The sequence below is a fragment of the Acinonyx jubatus genome, chromosome A1 (genome assembly GCF_027475565.1).
Source record: "Acinonyx jubatus isolate Ajub_Pintada_27869175 chromosome A1, VMU_Ajub_asm_v1.0, whole genome shotgun sequence".
NCBI lineage: Eukaryota > Metazoa > Chordata > Mammalia > Carnivora > Felidae > Acinonyx > Acinonyx jubatus.
The window spans coordinates 3,873,744-3,898,905 of record NC_069380.1 but is presented as its reverse complement, the minus strand read 5'-3'; the positions used below and the strand labels follow the sequence as shown (position 1 = coordinate 3,898,905).

General features: G+C 39.5%; 1 protein-coding gene across 5 annotated transcripts in view; it reads right to left on the bottom strand.

The window, feature by feature from the left end:
- SGCG (sarcoglycan gamma) overlaps positions 1 to 25,162 on the bottom strand; it is a 132,305-nt gene that overhangs the window by 12,264 nt on the left and 94,879 nt on the right. For all 5 annotated transcript variants that reach the window (XM_053207394.1, XM_027064536.2, XM_027064535.2 and 2 more), the window contains exons 5-6: positions 24,520 to 24,639; positions 5,979 to 6,051 (exon numbers count right to left, since the gene is read on the bottom strand). In XM_053207394.1, coding sequence (XP_053063369.1) covers positions 5,979 to 6,051; positions 24,520 to 24,639 — 193 coding nt within the window. The remainder of the gene's footprint in view (positions 1 to 5,978; positions 6,052 to 24,519; positions 24,640 to 25,162) is intronic.

Here is a 25,162-nt window from a genome sequence, read left to right as displayed (position 1 = left end):
CAAGCAACATGCCTGACTTCCTCTTTCTGTAAGGAAAGTTTCAAATTATGTCTTAAAATCCAGATGTAATGAATGAAATTATAAATAAATTTGAGTGTATAAACATTAAAAATAGAATGTTAACAGGAAAAATGTTAATATTCAGAATATTTTATATTATACTTTAATCCCTACAAATCCACTAAAATTTTGTTTTAATGTTTATTTTGAGAGAGAGAGAGAGAGACAGAGACAGAGACGGAGCACAAGCAGGGGAGGGGCAGAGAGAGAGAGAGGGAGGGAGACACAGAATCCCAAGCAGGCTCCAGACTCTGAGCTGTCAGCACAAAGCCCGACGCGGAGCTCAAACCCATGAACTATGAGATCACGACCTGAGCCGAAGTTGGACGCTTAACTGACTGAGACACCCAGGCGCCCCTCTACAAATCCATTTTAAAGAGTCATTAAAGAAGCAAAGGAGATGGAAGGCAGTTCCAGGAGAAGCAGCCTTAAATAAAAAGGGAACGATTTATAAAATCTGAAGAGAAGGCTGAGTATTTAAATAACAAAATAAAAATGTGAAAGATGCTGAACTACACTAGTCCCTAGGGAAATGAAAAGTAAAATAACACAAGATAACATGAAACAGATCATCAAGTCTGACAGTGCAAAATACAGGTAAAAAGGTGAGGAAAGACAGACCCTTACACTGCTCGTGGAGCAATAAATCGGATCAGGCACTTTGAGAGGCACACTGGCCAGGTTTGGCAAAGTTCCGTATGTTCACATCCCAAACCCACGCTTTGTAAAACTTGGTAGAATAGACAACTCAGAGCAGGGCTCTCCTTCCTAAAAGATATCTGAAAAACTACGCACCCGTTACACAGTTTTAAGTTAACGTTGTGTTTTTCGTAAGTTTAAGTATTTACAAAAGATATCATTTCTGCATATTATACACACCGTCATTTTGAAATAACACTCATCATCGCTTTACCGTGTATTTGATGGAAACTAAAAATCACGGAGATTCGATATCGACCTCCTTTGGGTTACAATTCAATATGCTACGATTTTTTTTTTTTTTTTTTTTGCTTAAATTGTCCAGCTGTGACTGGGAGTCCTTCGACTGGGAGCTCGTTCATTTGGCTCCTGGGTCTTTTTGATGTACCCTTGCTGTTTTGATTTTTGAGCACGGCTTATTCACTGGCACTGCAAAAGGTTCCAAATTCATCTTCTACATTCGCTGCCCCCGTCCTAGAATGAGCCATTTCTTCAAAGAATCCTGATTTCTTTTATTGCAGAATGAGATGAGGAACCAACTGCTGGGTGACACGGAATTTAATTACCTGATCGCTCACTTCTCGAATTTCTATTCTGTTATTTTTCAAATCTGCCATTTTCATACGACTGTGACATTGCCTAACCTTGTATTCAAAATTTTGTTCTCTTTGAGGGCACCTGGGTGGCTCAGTCGGTGTGGCATCCGACTTCGGCTCAGGTCATGATCTTGTGGTTTGTGAATTCCCCTGATGGGCTCTCCGCTCTCGGCACAGAGCCCCCTTCAGATCCTGTCTCCCTCTCACTCTGACCTCCCCCGTCTGTTCTCTCAAAACTAAAAATAAACATTAAAAATTTTTTTTTTAAAGAATACATTTTTTTCTCTTTGAGCCTTTTATTCATATCTTTTAAAAATCTCTCACTTTGCTCTCTTGCTTAGAGTTTCAGAGGGTAACTTGTAGTGGCTGCTAATTCTATGTCTTTGCATTATTATTATTATTGTAGTAAACGCATCTTCAGCAATGACTGTCTGTCTTCCATAGGTGTTTTTATGTCATGGGTAATGGGATACTTTCTTCAAAGTAGTTGGACTTCAGTGCAGTTTTTGACATTAATTTTCCAGCTCTGAGATCTTATGAGGTAGTGTGGATATAGTCCTCCTGTCTTGGCCAAGCAAAGGCCTGTAGTTCCTGATTTCTTTTGGGTCACCCAACCCAGGGCCCAAGTCGCAGCATCTTTAGACTACCAGGCAAATTTTCTACAATAACTTCTCTGGGAGACCAGGGTGTACAGGGCGTCTCAGCCTGAGCATTTCACACACACTAGGCTGTGGCTTGGCATCCCGTCCCATAATACATTAAGGTCCCGGCCCCCCATCTCTATGGGATCCTGATTCTCTAGCAGTACATTAGCTCAGCTCTGACAATGAATTTCCTCTTTGTTACTGAGACCTAAGGATGAGCTTGTCTCGCTTTCTAGCTGAACAATGTTTTATAAGTCTACAATATAGATTTATAAGTATTTATTTCCTTCCTCCCTCCCTCTCCCCTTCCTTGCCTTCCTTCCTATTTATTTGTTTATTTTATTTATTTATTTAGAAGTAAACTCGTATTTACAAGTGTTTGAAACAGGAGCAAATGTTTCTGCGTCCTCTCCTTTTACTTTACCTAATGAAGACACACCTGTATTACTGGCCAGGTGCTAGGCATTGTTTCCGGCAATTTACAAATAGTCACTTAGTCAATTGCCACCACATCCCTATTGGGTTGCAGAGTTTACCCTGTGATGTTAATGTTTCCCCATTCCTTAAGTTTCAGTTCAAACGCTTCCTTCCCTGTGACGTCATCTCAGATAACCCCGGGAAGATTTTGAGCTTTTTCTCCTATGCCCTCACTATATTTTGGACTTTCATCAGAGCAAGGAACTATACTGTTCTAACTTGTTTGCCTATTTCACTTCCCAACAGACTTTAAAATCATGAAGAGCAGGATCCATGCCTTTTATCAGTGCAGAACTAGCATCTACCCTGGCACAAAAACACGTCTGGTACATTTTTGCTCAATTTTTTAAAAAAAACAATGAATTCTGGGGCGCCTGGGTGGCTTGGTCGGTTAAGCGTCCGACTTCAGCTCAGGTCATGATCTCACGGTCCGTGAGTTTGAGCCCCGCATCGGGCTCTGTGCTGACAGCTCAGAGCCTGGAGCCTGTTTCCGATTCTGTGTCTCCCTCTCTCTCTGCCCCTCCCCCGTTCATGCTCTGTCTCTCTCTGTCCCAAAAATAAATAAACGTTGAAAAAAATTAAAAAAAAAAAACAATGAATTACATCACATGAATGAACAGCAAGTCAAAATGAAGGCAGCATGTCAGAGTTCATATTGTCCTTGTGACTGATTTTGCTATAAGAAATGCAAATCTAGTTAAAAAAAATTTTTTTTCAACGTTTTTGTATTTATTTTTGGGACAGAGAGAGACAGAGCATGAACGGGGGAGGGGCAGAGAGAGAGGGAGACACAGAATCGGAAAGAGGCTCCAGGCTCCGAGCCATCAGCCCAGAGCCTGACGCGGGGCTCGAACCCACGGACCGCGAGATCGTGACCTGGCTGAAGTTGGACGCTTAACCGACTGCGCCACCCAGGCACCCCGCAAATCTAGTTTAAATACAAATTAATTATCTTTTTTCTTAAATAGTAATTGTCACCCTTCTATGACTATCATTTGAGCAAATATCAAAATTTAAATTTGTGATATTTACACATGTATATTTCAGAGATATATTTGCAAATGCATTATGATCGCAACCCTACAAAATCCACATTCTTTCCTTTCAGGATATTCTAGAATCATTTTCACTGTACTTGGGCCAAGAATAGTAATGGTACTGGACTCAGAAAGAAAAAGTGGGAGAAGGTTTATAGTAAGGATTTACAGAAGAAAATGTGACTATCATATAATCGATTAGTGGAGTCTGGCTGTAAATCAAAGGATAAACCACCCAGGGGTCCACTTAGCTGGTGGAGACAATATAGTCAATGCACGTGGGCTTTGGGGTCAGAGCTGAATTTGGATGATCTTTTGGACACTCTTTAATCTTTGCTTAGAACACGCTACTGTCTTGATCTCAGTCTTTCTGTTTTATAAAATGGGGATGAAGCTGATAATTTTTAGGGTCGAGCTGATGATTAAATGAGATAAACTTTGAGACAGCATGGAGCACAGATGCGTGACATTCAGGACATGTTAGCTGATACCTTCTAGCTTCACCCCATTCCTCCAGGAATTCTTACAAGTTTGTTATTTCCTCAGTCAATTTGGTTATAATGCCTGGGTTATGTGACGTCCCGCACTATGTCACGTTTCAGAAAGCAAGAGGCTACTTGTCTGCCATTTCTTTTTTAGCAAGGGTCTGCTGTAGGACAGGCAGATTTATATCCTGATGGACAAGATAGGATGAATGGTTTAATTTCAAGCTCTCTATCTTTTAAAACAGTGACATTTAGTTCAAAAAGGAGTTTGGTATCTCTACAGTTCGTATGATTTTATAATTTCAAAATGGTTTTAATGGGATTATGTTTTAAAGATATTGCATCACTTTTGTATCCTAGAAAAGTAAAATGTTCTTCTTTCCTAACTATAATCATTCTGTAATATTGATCTTATGACCCTTTATCAAAATTAATGAAACTGTTCTCTAACGTAATTAGAGTCACAATTTATTTTCATGCTGCAAATGTTCTCTAAGTGGGTAAGATAAATTAAACTCTCACTTGCTTTTGACTAATATTTAATTAAGCATTAAAGATAAGAGAAATGCTTAATTTCCTTTTATTCCATTTAGTGTGATTATTCACTTGGTATAATACTGATAATAAAAATGATTATGTGTCTTCAACTTCCAGTTTACAAAATACTCTTAACCTAACAGCTTATTAAATCTTTCCCAGAATCCTTTGAGATATGTATTACTACCAGCATTTGATAAATGAGAAAAAATAGTTTCCAAAGTTTAGTTTGGCCAAGGTCACAAGGCTTCTCAGTGTAAAGCCAGGACTGTACTTTATTTCTTCTATGATACATAATATATTAGGATGTTAATTGTTCTGCCTTTATTTCAAGTTCAAATGATTTTGCTATAAGAAATGCAAATCTAGTTTAAATACAAATTAATTACCTTTTTACTTAAATAGTAATTGTCACCCTTCTATGACTATCATTTGAGCAAATATCAAAATTTAAATTTGTGATATTTACACGTGTGTATTTCACAGATATATTTGAATATAATTTTGAGCGATGCCTTAGACTTTAGACATTTGTTTTAAAAAATAGTATTTGGGGGTGCCTGGGTGGCTTAGTAGGTTAAACATCTGAATCTTGACCTCGGCTCAGGTCATGATCTCCTGTTCATGAGTCAAGCCCCGCATTGGGCTCTACGCTGGCATCATGGAGCCTGCTTGGGATTTTGTCTTTCCCTCTCTCTGCCCCTCCCCTGCTCGTGTGCGCACGCTCTCTCTCTCTCAAAATAAATAAACTTTAAAAATAACTCAATAAAAAAAGTGCTTTGATTTTTTATAAAATACAAATATAATATTGGAATAAATGTCATCGGTAGTGCAGTGATCAAGTGAAATGCACATAGGCACACGGAGACCCTGTATGAAGAATCCCTTTGCATCTGGAACTGGTGATTGTGTATCTTCTGACATTAGGTAAAGATACACATTGTTGAGGACATTATCCTAAGTGAAAGGGCCGGTCACAAAGTACAAATACTGTATGATTCCACTTGCATGAGGTGCCTAGAGGCATAAAATTCATGGAGACAGAAAGCGGGATGGTGGTTTCCAGGGTTGGTGGCGGGTGAGAATAGGGAGGAGTTTACCCGCCACAGAGTATCAGTTTTGCGAAATGAAAAGAATTCTGGAGATGGGTGGTGGTGATGGTGGTACAACAGTGTGAATGTACTCAATACTTTCGAACCGCACACTTAAAAGTGGTTAAGGTGGTAAGTTTTCTGTTGGGGGCGGATTAAGCATAGGGAATCTGTAGCACTTTTTAGTGTCCTTGGATTTTAGTAAGTTGCCACTAGCTGGTAAGTGGAACATGATGAGAATAAAGACGGTGAACGGAATAAGGCAGATGCTGGTAATAACGGCTAAAATATTATTCCAGCACATATCCAGGTGCCTTCCATACAAGAGTTTAAATGTGAACAGAATTCTTACCTCAGGTCCTGAAATGGGTCGGCTCTGACGAGTGGGGTCTCCACTGAATGTTCAAAAAGGGCGCCTTCAGGCCCTAAACAAAACCAGAGATGCAACTTTGTACAGAAGTCAGATAAACAGCATCAAGGAAATGAAACGTTTAGTTTATACACTAAAGCACAAGAGGACTTTGACTTTGTTGCTGAATCTGTGCAGATGGAAGCAAGAAACTGCAACTAATATACAGGAACTAATGTATAGACTGTTAACTTTTCCAGTGAGCTGAAATTATTCTCAGAGGGCACTCTTTTACAAGGAACTACAACTCGGCAATTAGTCTTTAAGGGTATAACAATTACTTTCTAATATAACCACTTAGTCATATTACAATGATGTGTGGTTATTGTAATGGACATAAGTACAAGGCAGGCATAAAGCCTATCAACTGATATGTATTATCTTTAATTTTTCCATCATTGAAATTGTCGATGCACAAATTATATGGCCTTACTTCTGTTATTACTATTTGGCCTCAAAGTAATATTCCTCAGGACCTATTTGCACACATTACACTAGATGTTTTGTAAATGGTTTCGTAAAGTAACTCTCAGTAAATCTCTGTTAATTTTCAGTGTAACTATGTTTCCCTTATATATGCATTCATATGAAGTATTCCCAACCAAGATGATATAAAAATATATCATTGGTGTAACATCTGTTTCTTGTGGAAAATAGGACATATTATTTAGGGTCATATAATCTAATTTAAACTGGGAAAAAAAGCTCCACTATAAAATATCATTATATAAACAATGCATTTAAATAACTCTGTAGAGTATGATCCTGTATAACCATTTGTGTAAGGGAAGCAGAGTAATTTAAAAAGCCTAGTCTCGGGGCGCCTGGGTGGCTCAGTCGGTTGGGCGTCCGACTTCGGCTCAGGTCATGATCTCGCGGTCCGTGAGTTCGAGCCCCACGTCGGGCTCTGTGCTGACAGCTCGGAGCCTGGAGCCTGTTTCAGATTCTGTGTCTCCCTCGCTCTCTGACCTTCCCCCATTCATGCTCTGTCTCTCTCTGTCTCAAAAATGAATAAACGTTAAAAAAAAATTTTATAAAAAAAAGCCTAGTCTTACAACGCTAACTTTTTTTTTTTTTTTGAAAGAATGTATCACTAAGATTAGATGTAGTAAATGGTCTGGTCATTTCCACTAGAAAATGTCAATAGTTTGGATGACTCCATCTTTCTGTCCTGGAACACAGAATAATTTATGATGAATGGATATTCATATGAAGATCTGTAGTAAGACTGTGATATAAGAGGAGTTGGAATGGTGGTGAAGAGTTCACAGAACCCACACTCTAGAGTTCATGGACATAACCCAACACTGAAGGGGAAATTGCTCTAGGCTGCCCCATCCTTCCCTACCCGTGGCTACTGTAGGTTCCTTCGGTTCAGAAATACAGACGTATTTCAGTAAGAATACTACTGCCCAAACAGTGGATGATATATGCCTAGACACCAGTTAGGTTTTTATGTCTACCCTGATAACTATTTATTAAGACTGATTCCACATGTGCACTGAGTATTTATGGACTGAAATGAGCTTTACAAGTGGTGCGAAAACAAGAAAGATTTCCACTGGCTTCATAGCCAGACTCCCACATGGTGTCTCTCTACTGCCTCCGGTCCATTCTATCCTGCCACCAGTGCGAACGGCCTTTTGCCTTAATACTCCAAAGAAAATGCTTGGTAAGATAATAATGACCTCCATGATGACATATGCAATGACAGTTTCCATCCTCATCTTTCCTCAACCCAAATTCTGGGAACACAGTCTCTCTTGGCATCGAGAAAATGGCTCCTGTGATGTTTCTTCCACCACACTCTGCCTTTTCACACTGTCCTTTGCTGGCTACCCTTCCTTTATCTGGCAGGCCCCGATGTTGGTATCTCTCAGAACTCACTTGGCCGATGATGCCCTCATTTCTATCTCTGGTCAAGACTTGAACTCTGAGCACTAAATAGCTCACATATCCAAGAGCTGACTTGGCATATCCATTTGGCTGTTTCAGACATATCATACATTTATGCATCTAAAACATTAATTGTCTAGTCTTTGTTTTGAAAATGTATTTTCCTCCTCAGTCTTCTCCAGTATCTAGAGAATAATGCCATCATCCAGAAACAAATACAATCTTTTGATCTTTGATTCCCTCTCTTAATATCTGCCACCCGTTTGATCTATTGGCACATCTTTGTATGTCAGTTCTTAATTTGGAGTCATTACTGTCCTTCAGTGGCCAATGCTGCCACCTAGCCAGGTCACCAGCATCTACTGCCTGTACAGTTGACGTGCTCCTAAATGGTCTTACTGTTTCCTCTCTTTCCTCCAAATAATCTATTTTCCCTTGTAATAGGTTATATTGATCTTAAAATGTATAGATCAAAAAGCACCGTTTGAAACAATTCAATGTCCTTCCACTGCATTAAAAACAAATCCGAAGTCCTTATAATGGCCAACAAGTACTTGCATGAGCTGGTTTCTCTGTATCTCGCCTTACACCAGGCTTGTTTCAGACTGAAATTCCATATGATTAAAATATAAAAATCATGAAATAATATCACACAGATACACCCAAATAGAACAGTTATCCAAACAAATGTTGATTAAAATATAAAAATCATGAAATAATATCACACAGATAAGCCCAAATAGAACAGTTATCAAAACAAATGTAAATGTTTTGTTTATTTATTTTTTTAATTTTTAACGTTATTTATTATTAAGAGACAGAGTATGAGCGAGGAGGGGCAGAGAGAAAGGGAGACACAGAATCTGAAGCAGGCTCCAGGCTCCGAGCTGTCAGCACAGAGTCTGACATGGGGCTCGAACTCACAAACCGCGAGATCATGACCTGAGCCGAAGTCGGACGCCCAACTGACTGAGCCACGCAGGTGCCGCAAAATGTAAATGTTTAAAACTCCTCATTAAAGACCAAAGTCTAGGGTCTTCTGGGTGGCTCAGTTGGTTGAGTGTCCAACTCTTGATTTTGGCTGAGTTTTTGATCCCAGGGTCATGACTGAGCCCTGAGTCGGGCTCTGCACTGAGCATGAAGCCTGCTTGGGATTCTCTTTCTCTGTCCCTCTGCCCCCTCCCCTGCTTAGGTGCTCGCTCTCTCTCTCTAAAGCAAAAATCAAAACAAATAACCCCCCTCCCCCCCCCCCAAAAAAACACAAGGTCTATTTGAATGGGTTAAAAAAATAAATTTCAGCTAAATGCCACTTTCAAGAGAAACGTAAGTCATTTAATATGAGGATTTAGGTTGGAAGGGTAATTTAAAGAGGTCATCAACTTCCTACAGTTTAGAGAAGTCATTGCACAGGGAAGTGATGTTTAGCACTGATGGAATCATTCTGTGATTAAAAGGGGAATATCAACACATCTAAGAGAAGCAAAGCGGGAGCAGAAATGATTGGACCACTGAATTAATCAACCTGCAGACTTCTCATGTAAGATAATACATGTCCTTATCACTTAACCCAGATTTAATTGGGTCTTTTGTTCTTTTCAGCTGAAAGATCGTCAGCTGATGGGCCAGGTTATCCAATGTCCACAGAGCTTCATTACCAAGTGTTTGGGGATCTTTGGTTATGTTCTTAAAGGATATGGTGATCTGTTAGCATCTGGTAGATAATCTGTCTTCATGTCTTTTTAAGGGACCTGGACTTATCGCCTTTGTTTACGTCCACTTTTTCGGTTGTTGAAATCTTATTCTCCGGATCCTCAGTGGCTTTGTGAGTGACTGCAGTGTTTCTCCACCATCACCTCTGACTTCATGTGATCCTGCTTAGCCACAACAGGTGCAAAGAAACTGAACTGGCTTATCACTGAATCTTGCTGTCCTCAAGGGAAATTGGATACCATTACAGGACCCTGTTTTTCTTACTAAATGTTGGGGAATGGGCCCAGCCAAGCAGATCACTGCCAAGGAATCAAGGTAGATTTTTTGCCAGAAGTCAGTTCTGGCAACAGCCTAATAAAACATTTTTTTGAGATGAACTTTTGATGCTGCTCCAGTAATATGTTCTATAACTGGGTTAACAAGAGGGCATGCTAACTTTGGTCACTTGGTGACCGATTCTATTTTTAGGGGGAAAAAATAAGACTGTTTAAAGGCCGTGATCAATTTCAAACCGAGTTCATGAAATTATTTAAGCTCCTCCATAAATCTGATTTAAAAACAATTCTTCAGTTCCCCAGGTGACTATAGCCTAAATGGAAATTGCTTAACACAGAACATTGTGTAAATGTAATGGTGAAACATCTTAATTTGATACATTTATATATTGTAAGATGACTGTCATTGTAGTGATAATTAGCATCTCTATCATGTTACCTAGTCGTCCTTTCTTTTTAGTGACTGTGATAACCAAGTTCTAGTCTCTTAGCAGTTTCGATGATTAAACACAATAATGTTTTCTATGCTCATTCCAGTCTGCATTAGACTCTGGGGTTTATTTGCTACTTGTTGCAAGTTGGTACACTTACACAACATCTGTCCTCTCCCCCATCCCCTGGCAACTATGGTTTTATTCTTGGTTTTTATGAATTTTGCTTTTTTTTAGACTCCACATAGGACATCAGACAGTTGTTTTCCTCTGTCTTATCTCACTTAGCATAATGTGTTCAAGGTCTGTGTTGTTGCCAACGGCAGGATGTCCTTTCTCATGACTGAATAATACCCTATCGCATGTATACGCCGCATCCTCTTTATCCATTCGTCTGTTGACGGGCACTTAAGTTGTTTCCGGGTCTTGGCTACTGTGAATACTGCTGCAGTAAATATGGGAGTGCCTTCATGTCTTCAATGTCCTCCTTTCATTTCCTTAGGGTGTATACCCAGAAGGAGGATTGCTGCATCATATAGATACATGTTGAGTTTTTTGAGGACCCTCCATACTGTTTGCGACAGTGGTTGAGACAATTTCCATTCCCACCCACAGCGTACTCCCTTTTCTCCACATCCTCACCGATACGTGTTATCTCTTATTTTCTTGATGAGAGCCATTCTAACAGGTATGACGTGATATTGCATTGTGGTTTTGATTTGCATTTCCCGGATGAGTATTTACGTTGAACATTTTTTCACGTACCTGTCGGACATTTGAATGTCTTCTTGGAAAAATGTCTATTGAGTTTCTTTGCCCATTTTAAAATCTTTTTTTGTTTGCTTGTTTTTGAGTTGTGTGAGTTTTTTTGTTGTTCTTGCTCTTATTGATTTGTAGGAGTTATGCACTTGAGCATTTTATCGTTGAGTTCTTATATATTTCAGATATGAACCCCTCCTCCGATATACGGTTTGCAAAAATTTCTCCCATTCTGTATGTTGGCTTTTCATTTTGTTGATATTTTATTTTGCTGTGCAGAAGCTTTCAGCTTTGTACGGTCCCTCCTGTTGAGTTTTTCTTTTGTCTGTTTGTGCTTTTGGTGTCACATCCAAACAATCTTTGCCAAGACCAATGTCGAGGAGCGTCTTCTCTAAGTTTTCTCTAAGGAGGTTTAGGGCACCACGTCTGATGTTCAAGTCTTGGATCCACTTTGAGTTAGATTTTGTGAGCGGTGTAAGACAGAGATCAAATTCATTGTTTTCTACATGTTTATCCAGTTTTCCCAACACCATTTGTTGAGGGGACTATCCTTTCCCCATTGGGCGTTCTTGGCTCCCTTGCTGAATATTAATTGAGGGCATATTAATTGAGGGTTAATTCTGGGCTCTCAATCTATTCCATTGGCCTATAGGTCTATTTTTATGCCAGTACCATACTGTTTTTATTACTATAGCTTTGTAGTACAGTTTTTAATCAGGAAATGTGATACCTCTAGTCCCTCTGCACCCCCCCCCCCCCCCCCCCCCGCCCAGGATTGCTTTGGCTATTAGGGTTCTTTTGTGGTTCCAAGTTTTAGGACTGTTTTTTTGTATTTCTGTGAAGAGTGCCATTGGCATATTGGTGGGCATGCTGTTGAATCTACAGATGGATTTGGATAGTATAGACTTCTCCACATTATTGATTCTTTTGATTCATGAATATGGGATGTCTTTCCATTGGTTTGTGTCTTCTTCAGTCTTCAACAAAGTCTTGTAACTTGCATTGTACAGATCATTTACTTCCTTGGCTAAATTTATTCATAACAAAATATTTTATTGTTTTTGATGCTACTGTGAATGGGATGGTTTTCTCTACGTCTTTTTCAGATGTTTCATCGTCAGTGTATAGAGATGCAACTGATTTCTGTATGTTGATTTTACATCTTGAAACTGTACTGAAATTGCTGCTTAGTTCCAGCAGCTTTTTTGGTTGAATCCTTAGAAGATTTTCTACATAAAAAGTCATATCTTCTGCAAATGGAATCTGCTTAAGAATTAAAGAGGTTTCATTTTATTCTTGGAGTTCTGAAGACAAAGGTAATGGAAAGAAACCATTTCTTTACGCAAGAGTCAAGATCAGGATTTAGCACCAGTCAGATATTTGGAGTGTACTACGTTAAATAAAGAACCACTTGATCTCTCCTCTGTAATCCCATGCTTTGGGCAGCCATGCAAGAGACCAGGAGAGAGAAAAGCGAAGCAAAGCATTTCATTTTCTTTCCCAGTCCCCAGAGTGAAATTGGCTCTGTCTCTCCTATCAGCCTTCTTTCCTTGGCTCTCAGCCGCTGCTGCTTCTGCTCCAGGAAACTCCAAAGGCTACCTGGAGTGGATCCATTTAAAACAAGACCAAAATTTTGTAGTAAGTAGTGGAAGGAAGCTTTAATGGAAATGGATCTTTAAAAATTAATGTTTATAAAAATATGCTTATTGTGTTTTATATTTAACAAAACTTAGTTCTAACTATAACAACTACGAATTCACAGCAAATAAACAAAGAATAACTCAAGTTTTGTCCTGCGGTGCACTTTTTCCAACACAGTTGGAATTATATGATGGCTGTATTAATTTTCTATTTCTGTGTCACAAATTGTGACAAACTTCACTGCTTAGAACAGTAACCACTTGTTAGCTCACAGTCCTTTGGTCAGAAGTCCTACCCAGTGGGCTTGGTTGGATTTTATGCTCAAGGCATCACGAGGGCAAAGTCAAGGAGTCAGCCACACAGGGCTCTTTTCTGGAGTCTCCGGGTAAGAATCTTGTTCCAAGCCCAGTCAGGCTGTTGGCAGAAGAGAGTTCCACGTGGTTTTAGGGGTGAGGCCCTATTTTCCCACTGTCAGCCTAGCACCTAAGATTCTAGAAGGCGCCACATTTCCTGTCACATGGCCCTCTCCGTCTTCATAGAGCAACAGAGAACCCGTTTAGCACTTCAAATTCTCTGGTTTCCCTGTATACCACCAGTCACGGAAAACTCTCTGCTTATAAAGAACCCATGTGATTAGAGTAGGCCACTGAGAATGGATCCTCAGATAGACGGACTCCCTTTTGCCACAGAAATAACATAATCACGGGAGTGGTATCTTATCATATTCACAGCTTCCTTCCACGCTCAGAGGTGAGGGGATTTTACAAGGGCAAGGTCGCTGGGGGTCTCATTCTTAGAATTTTGCCTATCACAGTGACACAACATGACATTGTTCACAAGGTTTACAGAGGCAGTAAAACCATCGTGACGGTCAAACCGATGGCACTGCCACGCTCCCCAAAGGTGAATAATGTCATCTTTTGACCATCAGTAACATTATTGATCTTTGGAGTACCCGCCAGGTCACCTTCTCGGTTCACTTTCACTTCTTCAGCGGCCGGCAAGTCTGACTTCCCAGGTCTTCTTTTGTTACTGGTTTTGTCAGTGGCTCCAGTATTTCTGTGCCACTTTTGACTTCTGGAGCCCTGCATCTTTTGCAAGAGTCACAATTGAATTTCACGACCAATCTGTCTCTGCCTGGTTGCGCTCTGTCCACTGTCCTCCAGTCAATGGAAGACCCGGGGTAGAGATGCGTGGGGCTGTATGTATCGTGAAGTGCGGACAGGTGAGACATGAGCCAGGTCACATAGCTGTTCCGTGAGCAGCTGGGACTGGAACTCGGTCTGGCTCTCAGAGTGTCATCCACTCTTATTTTTAACAATCGTCTATTAATAGCCCTTCACGCTCTACACTCTGTTCAGAATGATGAATCTTACTTTTTCTTCCTGACAGACCTCTAGACATTTCTCTAGGACCACCTCAAATCCCTCTTTCCTTGAGAAACCCCGTCCGACCTACTCCGTGTCTCTTCCCATCACACTCTGGCACAACTGACGTCCTTGTGCAGGCTGCTCCTGTAGCCCTTGGCCCAAACATCTGTTACAATCCTTAGCAGACTGTGTCCAACCAATTAATTTGTGGTAACAGCTCTCCAGTTAAAATATAAATGTCACGTGAAAGGAAGTGTGTCTTAATTATTTTGTACTATAGGCATTTAGCTTCATTTCTAGCTGGCAGTACACAGGAAGGCAATGTGGATGTAAGTCCAGAGAAACGGCGCAGGGTTAAGTTAGACAGGTGGTTCTCAACCAGAGGTGATTTGGCAACGCCGTCATCCTTCCGAAAAGTTTTGGCGATGTTTGGAGACATTTTGGTTATCATAACTCCCAGGGAAAGAATGCTGCTGGATTGATGGCTGAAGGTCAGGGACGCTGCTGAATACGCCGCATTGCACAGATACCCCCACACATATACCAAAGATACTATCCAGCCCAAGACGTCAGTAGTGTTAAGGCTGGGAAAGTTTAAGTTATATGACACAGAGAGGGAATCAGACCTTAGAAAAAAACAAGGAGAGAAGTCAGAATTGTACGACTCCTTGCATTGCTTTAACCGCAAATTTAGGGAAGCTAAGAACATACTGAAAAGCTGAGAAGAGTCAAGGTCTGGGTCGAAATGTCACTGTTCATGCAGTCACCACTCCTAGCTGCCCTGGTGAGGAGAACTCCGTATTGTTTTAAAGGCATAATGACAAGGAAAGTATTCAGAAATTACAGGTACAGTATATTTGCCCCAGTTAGTTTCACTGGGGAGCAGAGGGGCTTAGAAGAAAACTATATGAGACAAAAATAATTATGAAAAAGAAGAAGAACATAACTTATCTTTAAAAAGGCTAACTTAAAGGCGCCTGAGTGGGTCAGTGGGTTAAGGTCTGACTCCTGGTTTCAGCTCAGGTCATGATCTCACAGTCTGTGAGATCGAATCCCACATCAGGGTCTGTGTGGGCAGCGTGGAGCCTGCTTGGGATTCTCTCTCTCTCTCTCTCTCTCTCTCTCTCTGCCCCTCCTGTGTGTGCGAACTCCCCCCCCCCAATAATAAAAAGAAATTAAAGAAATTAAAAAATAAATAAAAAGGCTAACTTAAATGTGTGTGCCAGAGACAGCATCTATCTGGTACCAACAGGTTTTTCCCACTGACTCTGGTCAGATTAGTGTAGGGAGTGGTTCTCAGCCTGTGGTCCCTGGAACAGCAGCATTACCTGACAACTCATAGGAAATGCAGATTTTCATGTCCCATTCCACACCTGCTGAATCAGAAACTTGGGGAATGAAGCCCAACAATATATATTTTAATAAGCCCTCCAGGTGATTGATACATATATGCTGGTAATAAATAATATAGGTGCTTATCAATTTTTTTCACCTCTTCCACTAAAATTAACATCAAGGCCTGGAAGGAGTCCTACGCTAAGAAAAATTTCACTTAAGGGATGCCCTGTGTAGGATGGCTTGGGTTTGAAGCAATCTCTCCTGTTTTTTTAGGCTGTTTTCCCTACAGATTTCATTGCCCTGCAGTGCCATAATACTTTATCAAGACCTCTGCTGTCCTCTGTATATACTGATCCACTTAATTTAGCAATGTTAGTATGGTAGGGATCATCAATCCACTTTTAAAAATGAGGAAACAGCCAAAAGAGATCAACTTGCCTGAGGTTATGTGGCTAGTAATCGTTGAGACAGGAACAGAATCTAGATCTAAAAAGCCAATATGCTTTGTACTAGCAGTAGTAGAGTTCTTTTTCTTTTTTTTTTTTTTGAAGTTTATTTATTTATTTTTGAGGGTAGGGGAGGGTATTTTGAGGGTAGGGCAGAGGAGGGGTGGGAATCTCAAGCAGGCTTCCCACTGTCAGCCTGGAGCCTGACACAGGGCTTGAACTCATGAACTATGAGATCATGACCTGAGTCAAAATCAAGAGTCAGACACTTAACTGATTGAGCCACCCAGCACCCCTGAGATAGATTTCTGATGACTGAGGCACTTGGACTTTCTAGCCATTTCTTTATTAGGAAACAATCAATGTCCTTTAAGTAGATTTCCTAATGTCCTTTATTTTAGTAAGAAAACCACAGACCCTATTGCCTTAGTATATGCTGCAACATAGGTATGATTCTTGTAGTTTGTTTTGTGAGGAGTTACACACTACATAAGACTTTATACTAGGGTTGAGTCTGCTTCTATGTTTTCTTTGTTAGTTTTTAAAATTATTTTTTTTAATTTATATCCAAATTAGTTACCATAGAGTGCAACAATGATTTCAGGAGTAGATTCCTTAGTGCCTCTTACCCATTTAGCCCACCCCTCCTCCTACAACCCCTCCAGTAACCCTCTGTTTGTTCTCCATATTTATGAGTCTCTTATGCTTTGTCCCCCTCCCTGTTTTTATGTTATTTTTGTTTCCCTTCCCTTATGTTCCTCCGTTTTGTCTCTTAAAGTCCTCATATGAGTTAAGTTATAGATATTTGTCTTTCTCTGACTAATTTCGCTTAGCATAATACCCTCCAGTTCTATCCACGTGGTTGCAAATGGCAAGATTTCATTCTTTTTGATTGCCGAGTAATACTCCATTGAATGTATGTATATACCACTTTCTTTATCCGTTCATCTACTGATGGACATTTGGGCCCTTTCCATACTCTGGCTACTGTTGATAGTGCTGCTATAAACATGGGGGTTCATGTGTCCCTTCGAAACAGTACACTTGTACCCCTTGGATAAATACCTAGTAGTGCAGTTGCTGGGTCATAGAGTAGTTCTATTTTTAATTTCTTGAGGAACTTCCATACTGTTTTCCAGAGTGGCTGCACCAGCTTGCGTTCCCACCAACAATGCAAAAGAGATCCTCTTTCTCCACATCCTCGCCAACGTCTGTTGTTGTCCGAGTTGTTAATGTTAGCCATTCTGACAGGTGTGAGGTGGTATCTCATTGTGGTTTTGATTTGGATTTCCCTGATGCTGAGTGATGTTGAGCATTTTTCATGTATTGGTTGGCCATCTGGATTTCTTCTTTGGAGAAGTGTCTATTCATGTGTTTTGCCCATTTCTTCACTGGATTGTTTTTTGGGTGTTGAGTTTGATAAGTTCTTTATAGATTTTGGATACTAACCCTTTATCTGATATGTTGTTTGCAAATATCTTCTCCCATTCTGTCAGTTGCCTTTTAGTTTCCTGATTGTTTTCTTCCCTGTGCAGAAGCTTTTTATTTTCATGAGGTCCCTACAGTTCATTTTTGCTTTTGTTTCCTTTGCCTCTGGAGACGTGTTGAGTAAGAAGTTGCTGCAGCCAAGATCAAAGAGGTTTTTGCTTGCTTTCGACTCGAGGATTTTGATGGCTTCCTGTCTTACATTTAAGTATTTCATCCATTTTGAGTTTATTTTTGTGTACAGTGTGAGAAAGTGGTCTAGGTTCATACTTCTGCATGTTGCTGTCCAGTATTCCCAGCACCACTTGCTGAAGAGACTGTCTTTATTCCATTAGATATTCTTTCCTGCTTTGTCAAAGATTAGTTGGCCATACATTTGTGGGTCCATTTCTGGGTTCTCTATTCTGTCCCACTGATCTGAGTGTCTGTTCTTGTGCCAGTACCATACTATCTTGATGATTACAGCTTTATTGTATAGCTTGAAGTCTGGGATTGTGATGCCTCCTGCCTTGGTTTTCTTCTTCAAGATTGCTTTGGCTATTCAGGGTCTTTTCTGGTTCCATACAAATTTTAGGATTATGTGTTCTAGCTCTGTGAAGAATGCTGGTGTTATTTTGATAGGGATTGCATTGAATATGTAGATTAATTTGGGGAGTATCAACATTTTAACAATATTTGTTCTTCCTATCTAGGAGCATGGAATCTTTTTCCATTTTTTTGTGTCTTCTTCAATTTCTTTCATAAGCTTTCTACAGTTTTCAGTGTATAGATTTTTCACCTCTTTGGTTAGATTTATTCCTAGGTATTTTATAGTTTTTTGTGCAACTGTAAATGGGATCAATTCCTTGATTTCTCTTTCTGTTGCTTCACTGTTGGTGTATAGGAATGCAACGGATTTCTGTGCATTGATTTTATATCCTGCAACTTTGCTGAATTCATGAATCAGTTCTAGCAGTTTTTTGGTGGAATCTTTAGGGTTTTCCATATAGAATATCATGTCATCTGCGAAGAGTGAAAGTTTGACCTCCTCCTGGCCAATCTGGATGCCTTTTGTTTCTTTGTGTTGTCTGATTGCAGAGGCCAAGACTTCCAATACTATGTTGAATAACAGTGGGGAGAGTGGACATCCCTGTCTTGTTCCTGACCTTAGAGGGAAAGCTCTCAGTTTTTCCCCATTGAGGATGATTTTAGAGTTGGGTTGTTCATATATGGCTTTTATGATCTTTAAGTATGATCCTTCTATCCCTACTTTCTTGAGGGTTTTTTTTTTTTCCAGAAAGGATACTGTATTTGGTCAAATGTTTTCTCTGCATCTATTGAGAGGATCATATGGTTCTTGTCCTTTCTTTTATTGATGTGATGAATCATGTTAATTGTTTTGTGCATACTGAACCAGCCCTGCATCCCAGGTATAAACCCCACTTGGTCATGGTGAATAATTTTGTTAATGTGTTGTTGGAGCCAGTTGGCTACTATCTTGTTGAGGATTTTTGCATCCATGTTCATCAGGAAATTGGTCTATAGTTCTCCTTTTTATTTGGGTCTCTGTCTGGTTTTGGAATCAAGGTAATGTTGGCTTCATAGAATGAGTTTGGTAGTGTTCCTTCCATTTCTATTTTTTGGAACAGCTTCAAGAGAATAGGTGTTAACTCTTCCTTAAATGTTTGGTAGAATTCCCCTGGAAAGCCATCTGGCCCTGGACTCTTGTTTTTTGGGAGATTTTTGATTACTAATTCGATTTTCTTACTGGTTATGGGTCTGTTCAAATTTTCTATTTCTTCCTTTTTCAGTTTTGGTAGTGTATATGTTTCTAGGAATTTGTCCATTTCTTCCAGATTGCCCATTTTATTGGCATATAATTGCTCATAATATTCTCTTATTAATGTTTTTATTTCTGCTGTGTTGGTTGTGATCTCTTTCATTCTTGATTTTATTTATTTGGGTCTTTTTCTTCTTGATCAAACTGGCTAGTGGTTTATCAATTTTGTTAATTCTTTCAAAGAACCAGCTTCTGGTTTCATTGATTTGTTCTACTGGTTTTTGGTTTCAATAGCATTAATTTCTGTTCCAATGTTTATTATTTCCTCTCTTCTGCTGGTTTTGGGTTTTATTTGCTGTTCTTTTTCTAGCTCCTTAAGGCATAAGGTTAGGTTGTGTATCTGAGATCTTTCTTCCTTCTTTAGGAAGGCCTGGATTGCTATATACTTTCCTCTTAGGACCATCTTTGCTGCATCTCAGAGGTTTTGTGTTGTGGTGTTATTTTCATTGGCTTCCATATACTTTTTAATTTCCTCTTTAACATCTTGGTTAGCCCATTCATTCTTTAGTAGGATGTTCTTCAGATTCCAAGTATTTGTTACCTTTCCAAATTTTTTCTTGTGGTTGATTTCAAGTTTCATAGCGTTGTGGTCTGAAAATATGCACGATATGATCTCAATCATTTTTTACTTACTTAGGGTGATTTGTGTCCCAGTATATGGTCTATTCTGGAGAACGTTCCATGTGCACTGGAGAAGAATGTATATTCTGCTGCTTTAGGATGAAATGTTCTGAATATATCTGTTAAGTCCATCTGGTCCAGTGTGTCATTCAAAGCCATTATTTCCTTCTTGATATTTTGATTAGATGATCTGTCTATTGCTATGAATGGGGTGTTGAAGTCTCCTACTATTATGGTATTACTATCAATGAGTTTCTTTATGTTTGTGATAAAGTGATTTATATATTTGGGTGCTGCCACATTTGGTGCATAAATGTTTACAATTGTTAGGTCTTCTTGGTGGACAGACCCCTTGATTTTGATACAATGCTCTTCTGCATTTCTTGATACAGTCTTTATTTTAAAGTCTAGATTGTCTGATATAAGTATGGCTACTCCAGTTTTCTTTTGTTGACCATTAGCATGATAGATGGTTCTCCATCCCCTTACTTTCAATCTGAAGGTGTCTTTAGGTCTAAAGTGGGTCTCTTGTAAACAGCATATAGATGGATCTTGTTTTCTTATCCTTTCTGTTACCCTATGTCTTTTGATTGGAGCCCTGAGTCCATTGATGTTTAGAGTGAGTACTGAAAGGTATGAATTTATTGCCATTATGTTGCTTGTAGAGTTGGAGTTTCTGGAGGTGTTCTTTGGTCCTTTCTAATCTTCATTTCTTTTGGTCTTTATTTATTTATGCATTTATTTTTTCATCTTTTCTCCCCTCAGAGAATTCCCCTTAAGATTTCTTGCAGGGCTGGTTTAGTGGTCACAAACTCCTTTAATTTTTGTTTGTCTGCGAAAGTTTCTTATCTCTCCTTCTGTTTTGAACGACAGCCTTGCTGGATAAAGAATTCTTGGCTGCATATTTTTCTGATTCAGCACATTGAATATATCCTGACACTCCTTTCTGGCCTGCCAAGTTTCTGTGGATAGGTCTGCTGCAAACCTGATCTGTCTTCCCTTGTAGGTTAAGGACTTTTTTTCCCTTGCTGCTTTCATGATTCTCTCCTTGCCTGAGTATTTTGTGAATTTGACTATGATATGCCTTGTTGATGGTCGGTTTTTGTTGAGTCTAATAGGGGTCCTCTGTGCTTCCTGGATTTTGATGACTGTGTCTTTCCCCAGGTTAGGAAAGTTTTCCGCTATGATTTGCTCACATAACCCTTCTACCCCTATTTCTCTCTCTTCCTCTTCTGGGACCCCTATGATTCTGATGTTCCTTTTTAATGAGTCACTGATTTCTCTAATTCTTAAATCATGCTCTTTTGTCTTAATCTCCCTCTTTTTTTCTGCTCCGTTATTCTCCATAACTTTGCCCTATATATCGCTGATTCTCTGTTCTGCCTCATCCATCCTTGCCACCGCGGCATCCATTTGTGATTGCAGCTCAGTTATAGCATTTTTTATTTCATCCTGACTAGTTTTACTTCTTTTATCTCCACAGAAAGGGATTCTAATCTATTTTTGACTCCACCCCGTATTCTCATTATCGTGATTCTAAATTCTGGTTCAGACATCTTGCTTGTATCTGCGTTGGTTAAGTCCCTGGTTGTCGTTTCTTCCTGCTCTTTCTTTTGGGGTGAATTCTTTCATTTTGTCACTTTGAAGGCAGAAAAGGAATTAATGAGGTAGGAAAAATTAAAATTAAAAAATTAAAAACACACACACAAAAATTGAATAAATGATGCTAGATACTAGGTGTGTTTTGGTCTGGGTGTTGAAAGGGGCTTGAAAGATTAGAGAAAAAAGGGTAAAGAAGAAAAAAAAAGGAAATCGTTTGAAAATTTGAAAAAATGAATACACTGAAGTATACTAAAATGAAATGATGGAAGTAAAATAGAATTTGAAAAAAATTACACAAAAGTAAAAATATAGTAAAAACAAAAGTATTTTAAATGAAAATTGAAAATAAAAATGAATTTTTTCTCTTACTGTATTCAAGAAAAATAAAACAAATGAAAAAGAGAAAAAAAGAAAAAATAAAGAAAAGTGAATAGATGGATCTGCTAACAGACTGAAATATGACTGGAATTACTTTGTTTTCCCCTAGGAGCCAGACTATGAAGCACTTTATAATCCATAAACCAAATAGGCAGTGAGACTTCTATTCTTGAAGAGCGAGGTTGGCCCAGTTGGGCGGGCTCAGTGTAATGTCTCCGTTCTCCACTAGATGGCGCTGCTAGCCTACTGGGGTGGATTGTTGTGGCGCTTGTAGGTGCATATGCGCATGCACAGAAGCGGTGAAAATGGCGTCACCCAGCTACCCAGTCTCTAGTATCGGAAGTCTGTTCTTCCCAATCAGCAATCACACACCCGTCCTCTGTCTTCAGCTCTCGTCCACTCCCCGGTTTTTCACTGTCTGTGACCAGGCCCCAGGCAGTACCTCTCTTCCGAGTTTTATCTCAGATGCGGTTGTTTTCCCTGGCCTCTTACTTCCCAAGGACTGCAGCTTTGACCCATTCCACCCCTCTGTGGGAGGGTCTCACCGAGCAATGGCAGGAACGTTTGCAGGACCCTGCTGCTGCCGATGCCCAGAGACTGCGGCTGTGTGCCAGCCCGCCCCAGAAAATGTTCGAGAGGGATTTCAGGGATTACCGACAATCACAACACACACCTGGCACCAGGCTTCACCCTTAACGATCTTGTTCCAGCACCAGCGAATGTGGCCATTCTCTGGGGTCTGCTGGGCCCAGGTTGCCTCACAGCCTCTACCAAATCTCCTTCCAGCAGTGGAACCGCTTTTCCCCACGTGGCCTGAGAACCGCTCAGATCTCACTCTGCTCCTGCGGATTCGTCCTTCCCACCAAAGCACCGCCAGGTATGGAGCCGTGGAGTTGCAGCTTGTTTACTAGCTTGTTTACAGTCCCCTTGTTTACAGTCTTAATGGAATTTAAACCCTCTCCTTTCTCCCTTTTTAGTTTAGTCCCTGTGGCCGTTTCCAATTTTCCACTGTCTCTCCAGCTGTTTTTGGCAGGGAGTGCTTTTACCGTATTCTCCCCACTGTCTCCGTCCTCTCTCCACATGCAAAAGCAGCTCTCTGCCCTCCGTGGCTTCTCTCTCCCCAAGTTCTCCTCTCCGCACCGCATACCTGCTGAATTCTGTGGTCTAGGTTGTACATATTGTTGTGTTAATCTTCAGATCAGTTTTCTAGGTGTGCGGGATGGTTTAGTGTTGGTCTGGCTGTGTTTCATGGACGCGAGACACACAAAAAACTTCCATGCTGTTCTGCCATCTTAGCGGCCTCCTGAGTCTGCTTCTTAAGGCAGTTTTCATTTATGAGTATTGGTAATAATGTGTGAGAGAATAAGGTTGCCATTGTTTTTCAGAATAGTACAGAAAAGTGCTGGGATGAATTTAACTACTGTCTTTCTCATTACATTTTTATAGAAGCTCAGCAGGTAAATTTCACACAAGTTCTGGACATTTTTTCTTTCACAAAATTGCTTTTTTTTCAGTCCTAAAAGTGATTCTTATAAGAATCCCACCCAATCTTTATTTCCAAGAGAGACAATTTTTTGTAGCAATAGAAGGACTCCAAGTGCTTGATACAATGAGAATAAAAGAAACTCTGGAGAAGGTTCTTTTGCAAAACCATATGGAAAAGAGATACTTGAATATCATACAGATGACAGAGGAATTTATAAGTCTTCGGGTTACCCTAATTGGAAAGAGATAAAGGGTAACAATATGGTGGAAGAAAAGAGTAAGCAAAGATTTATGAGGAGGATTTCATTCTTCCAGGAGAGTATCAAGAATCAAAAAAGCAAACATTACGAAGAAGAGTCAACAAATTCAACTACTTTTTCTTACCTGCCTGACAACTTCCAGAGTAAGCTTGCCAAAAGTAAAATATGCTTTTGTGGAAGTGTATTCTATGGGATTTTGTTTTTCTCTAGATTTCCTACGTATAAATGGATAAAGAAAATGTGATATTTATATATGCAATGGAATATAACTCAGCCATAAAAAAGAAGGAAATCTTGCCATTTGCAACAATATGGATGGACCATGAGGGAATTATGCTAAGTGAAGTCAGTCAGAGAAAGACAAATACTGTGTGATCTTACGTACATGTAGAATCTAAAAAAGAAACCAAACTCATAGATACAGAGAACATATTGATGGTTGCCAGAGGCAGCAGATGGGGTTGGGCAAAATGGGTGAAGGGGGTCAAAATGGACAAACTTCTAGTTATAAAATATCCCTAAGTCCTAGGGATATGATGTACAGCATGGTGACTAGAGTTAACAATGCTGTATTAGATATTTGAAAGTTGCTAAGAGAATAGATCTTGAACCTAACATAACACGAATCACTGAATTCTACTACCAATATTGCACTACATGGTGACTAACTAAAAGTTTTTAAAAAATAAACAGATAAAGAGCACTACATTAAAGAACCTACACACACACACACACACACACACACACATACACACACGGAAACATTGTATGTTAACTACACTGCAATTAAAATAAAAAAGTAAAAGTTCTTGTCACTAGAAAAAAACTTCCGTGTGGTGATCGACATTAACTAGACTTACCGGGGGACCATTTCACAATATATACATATATCAAATCATTATGTTGTTCACCTGAAACTAATGTTATCTATGAATTATATCTCAATTAAGGAAAAAGTTATCACACACCTGTTACTCGAAGTTTATCTGTACCAACCACAACTTCCTTTTCATCGACAGTAAAGAGTGGCTTGCCATCCTTGGAGTTGATCTGGAAGTGTTGACTCTGGACCTCTACCATTTTGGGACCTGCATGATTCATTAAAACAGTTTGTTATGAAGTGTTTACTATACGTAGTGTCAAAATCTCTTTTTACACAGGCCACATCACCCAGCAATACCAAATTACTAAATATACAAAATCCGTTACCAACAGTATTTTTTAAAAATTTTGTGATTAAACTTTTTACGTTCTGAGCCTAAATCTATGATATTGTTAAAATTAATTTATGTCGAATACATGCTAATCTACAAAGCACAAATGTATGGAGGTGCTGAATCACTCACTAGGTTGTACACCTGACCCAAAGGTAGCCCTGTTTGTCAACTATACTCAAATTAAAAAAAAAAATTAAAAAGAACACGAAAGCGTTAATCTATGTCACATAAAAGAATAAATCATTTAAAAGTGAAGTTTTTCAAGTTAAAACTAGCCAAAAATAACATAATTTGTCTACTCAGCTTATGTAAATTTGTAATCTTTTGAGTATTAGCCAACGAAGGATTTTATATTCTGAAACGTGAGGTTTGCGAAAGACCATTTTTATCTAAT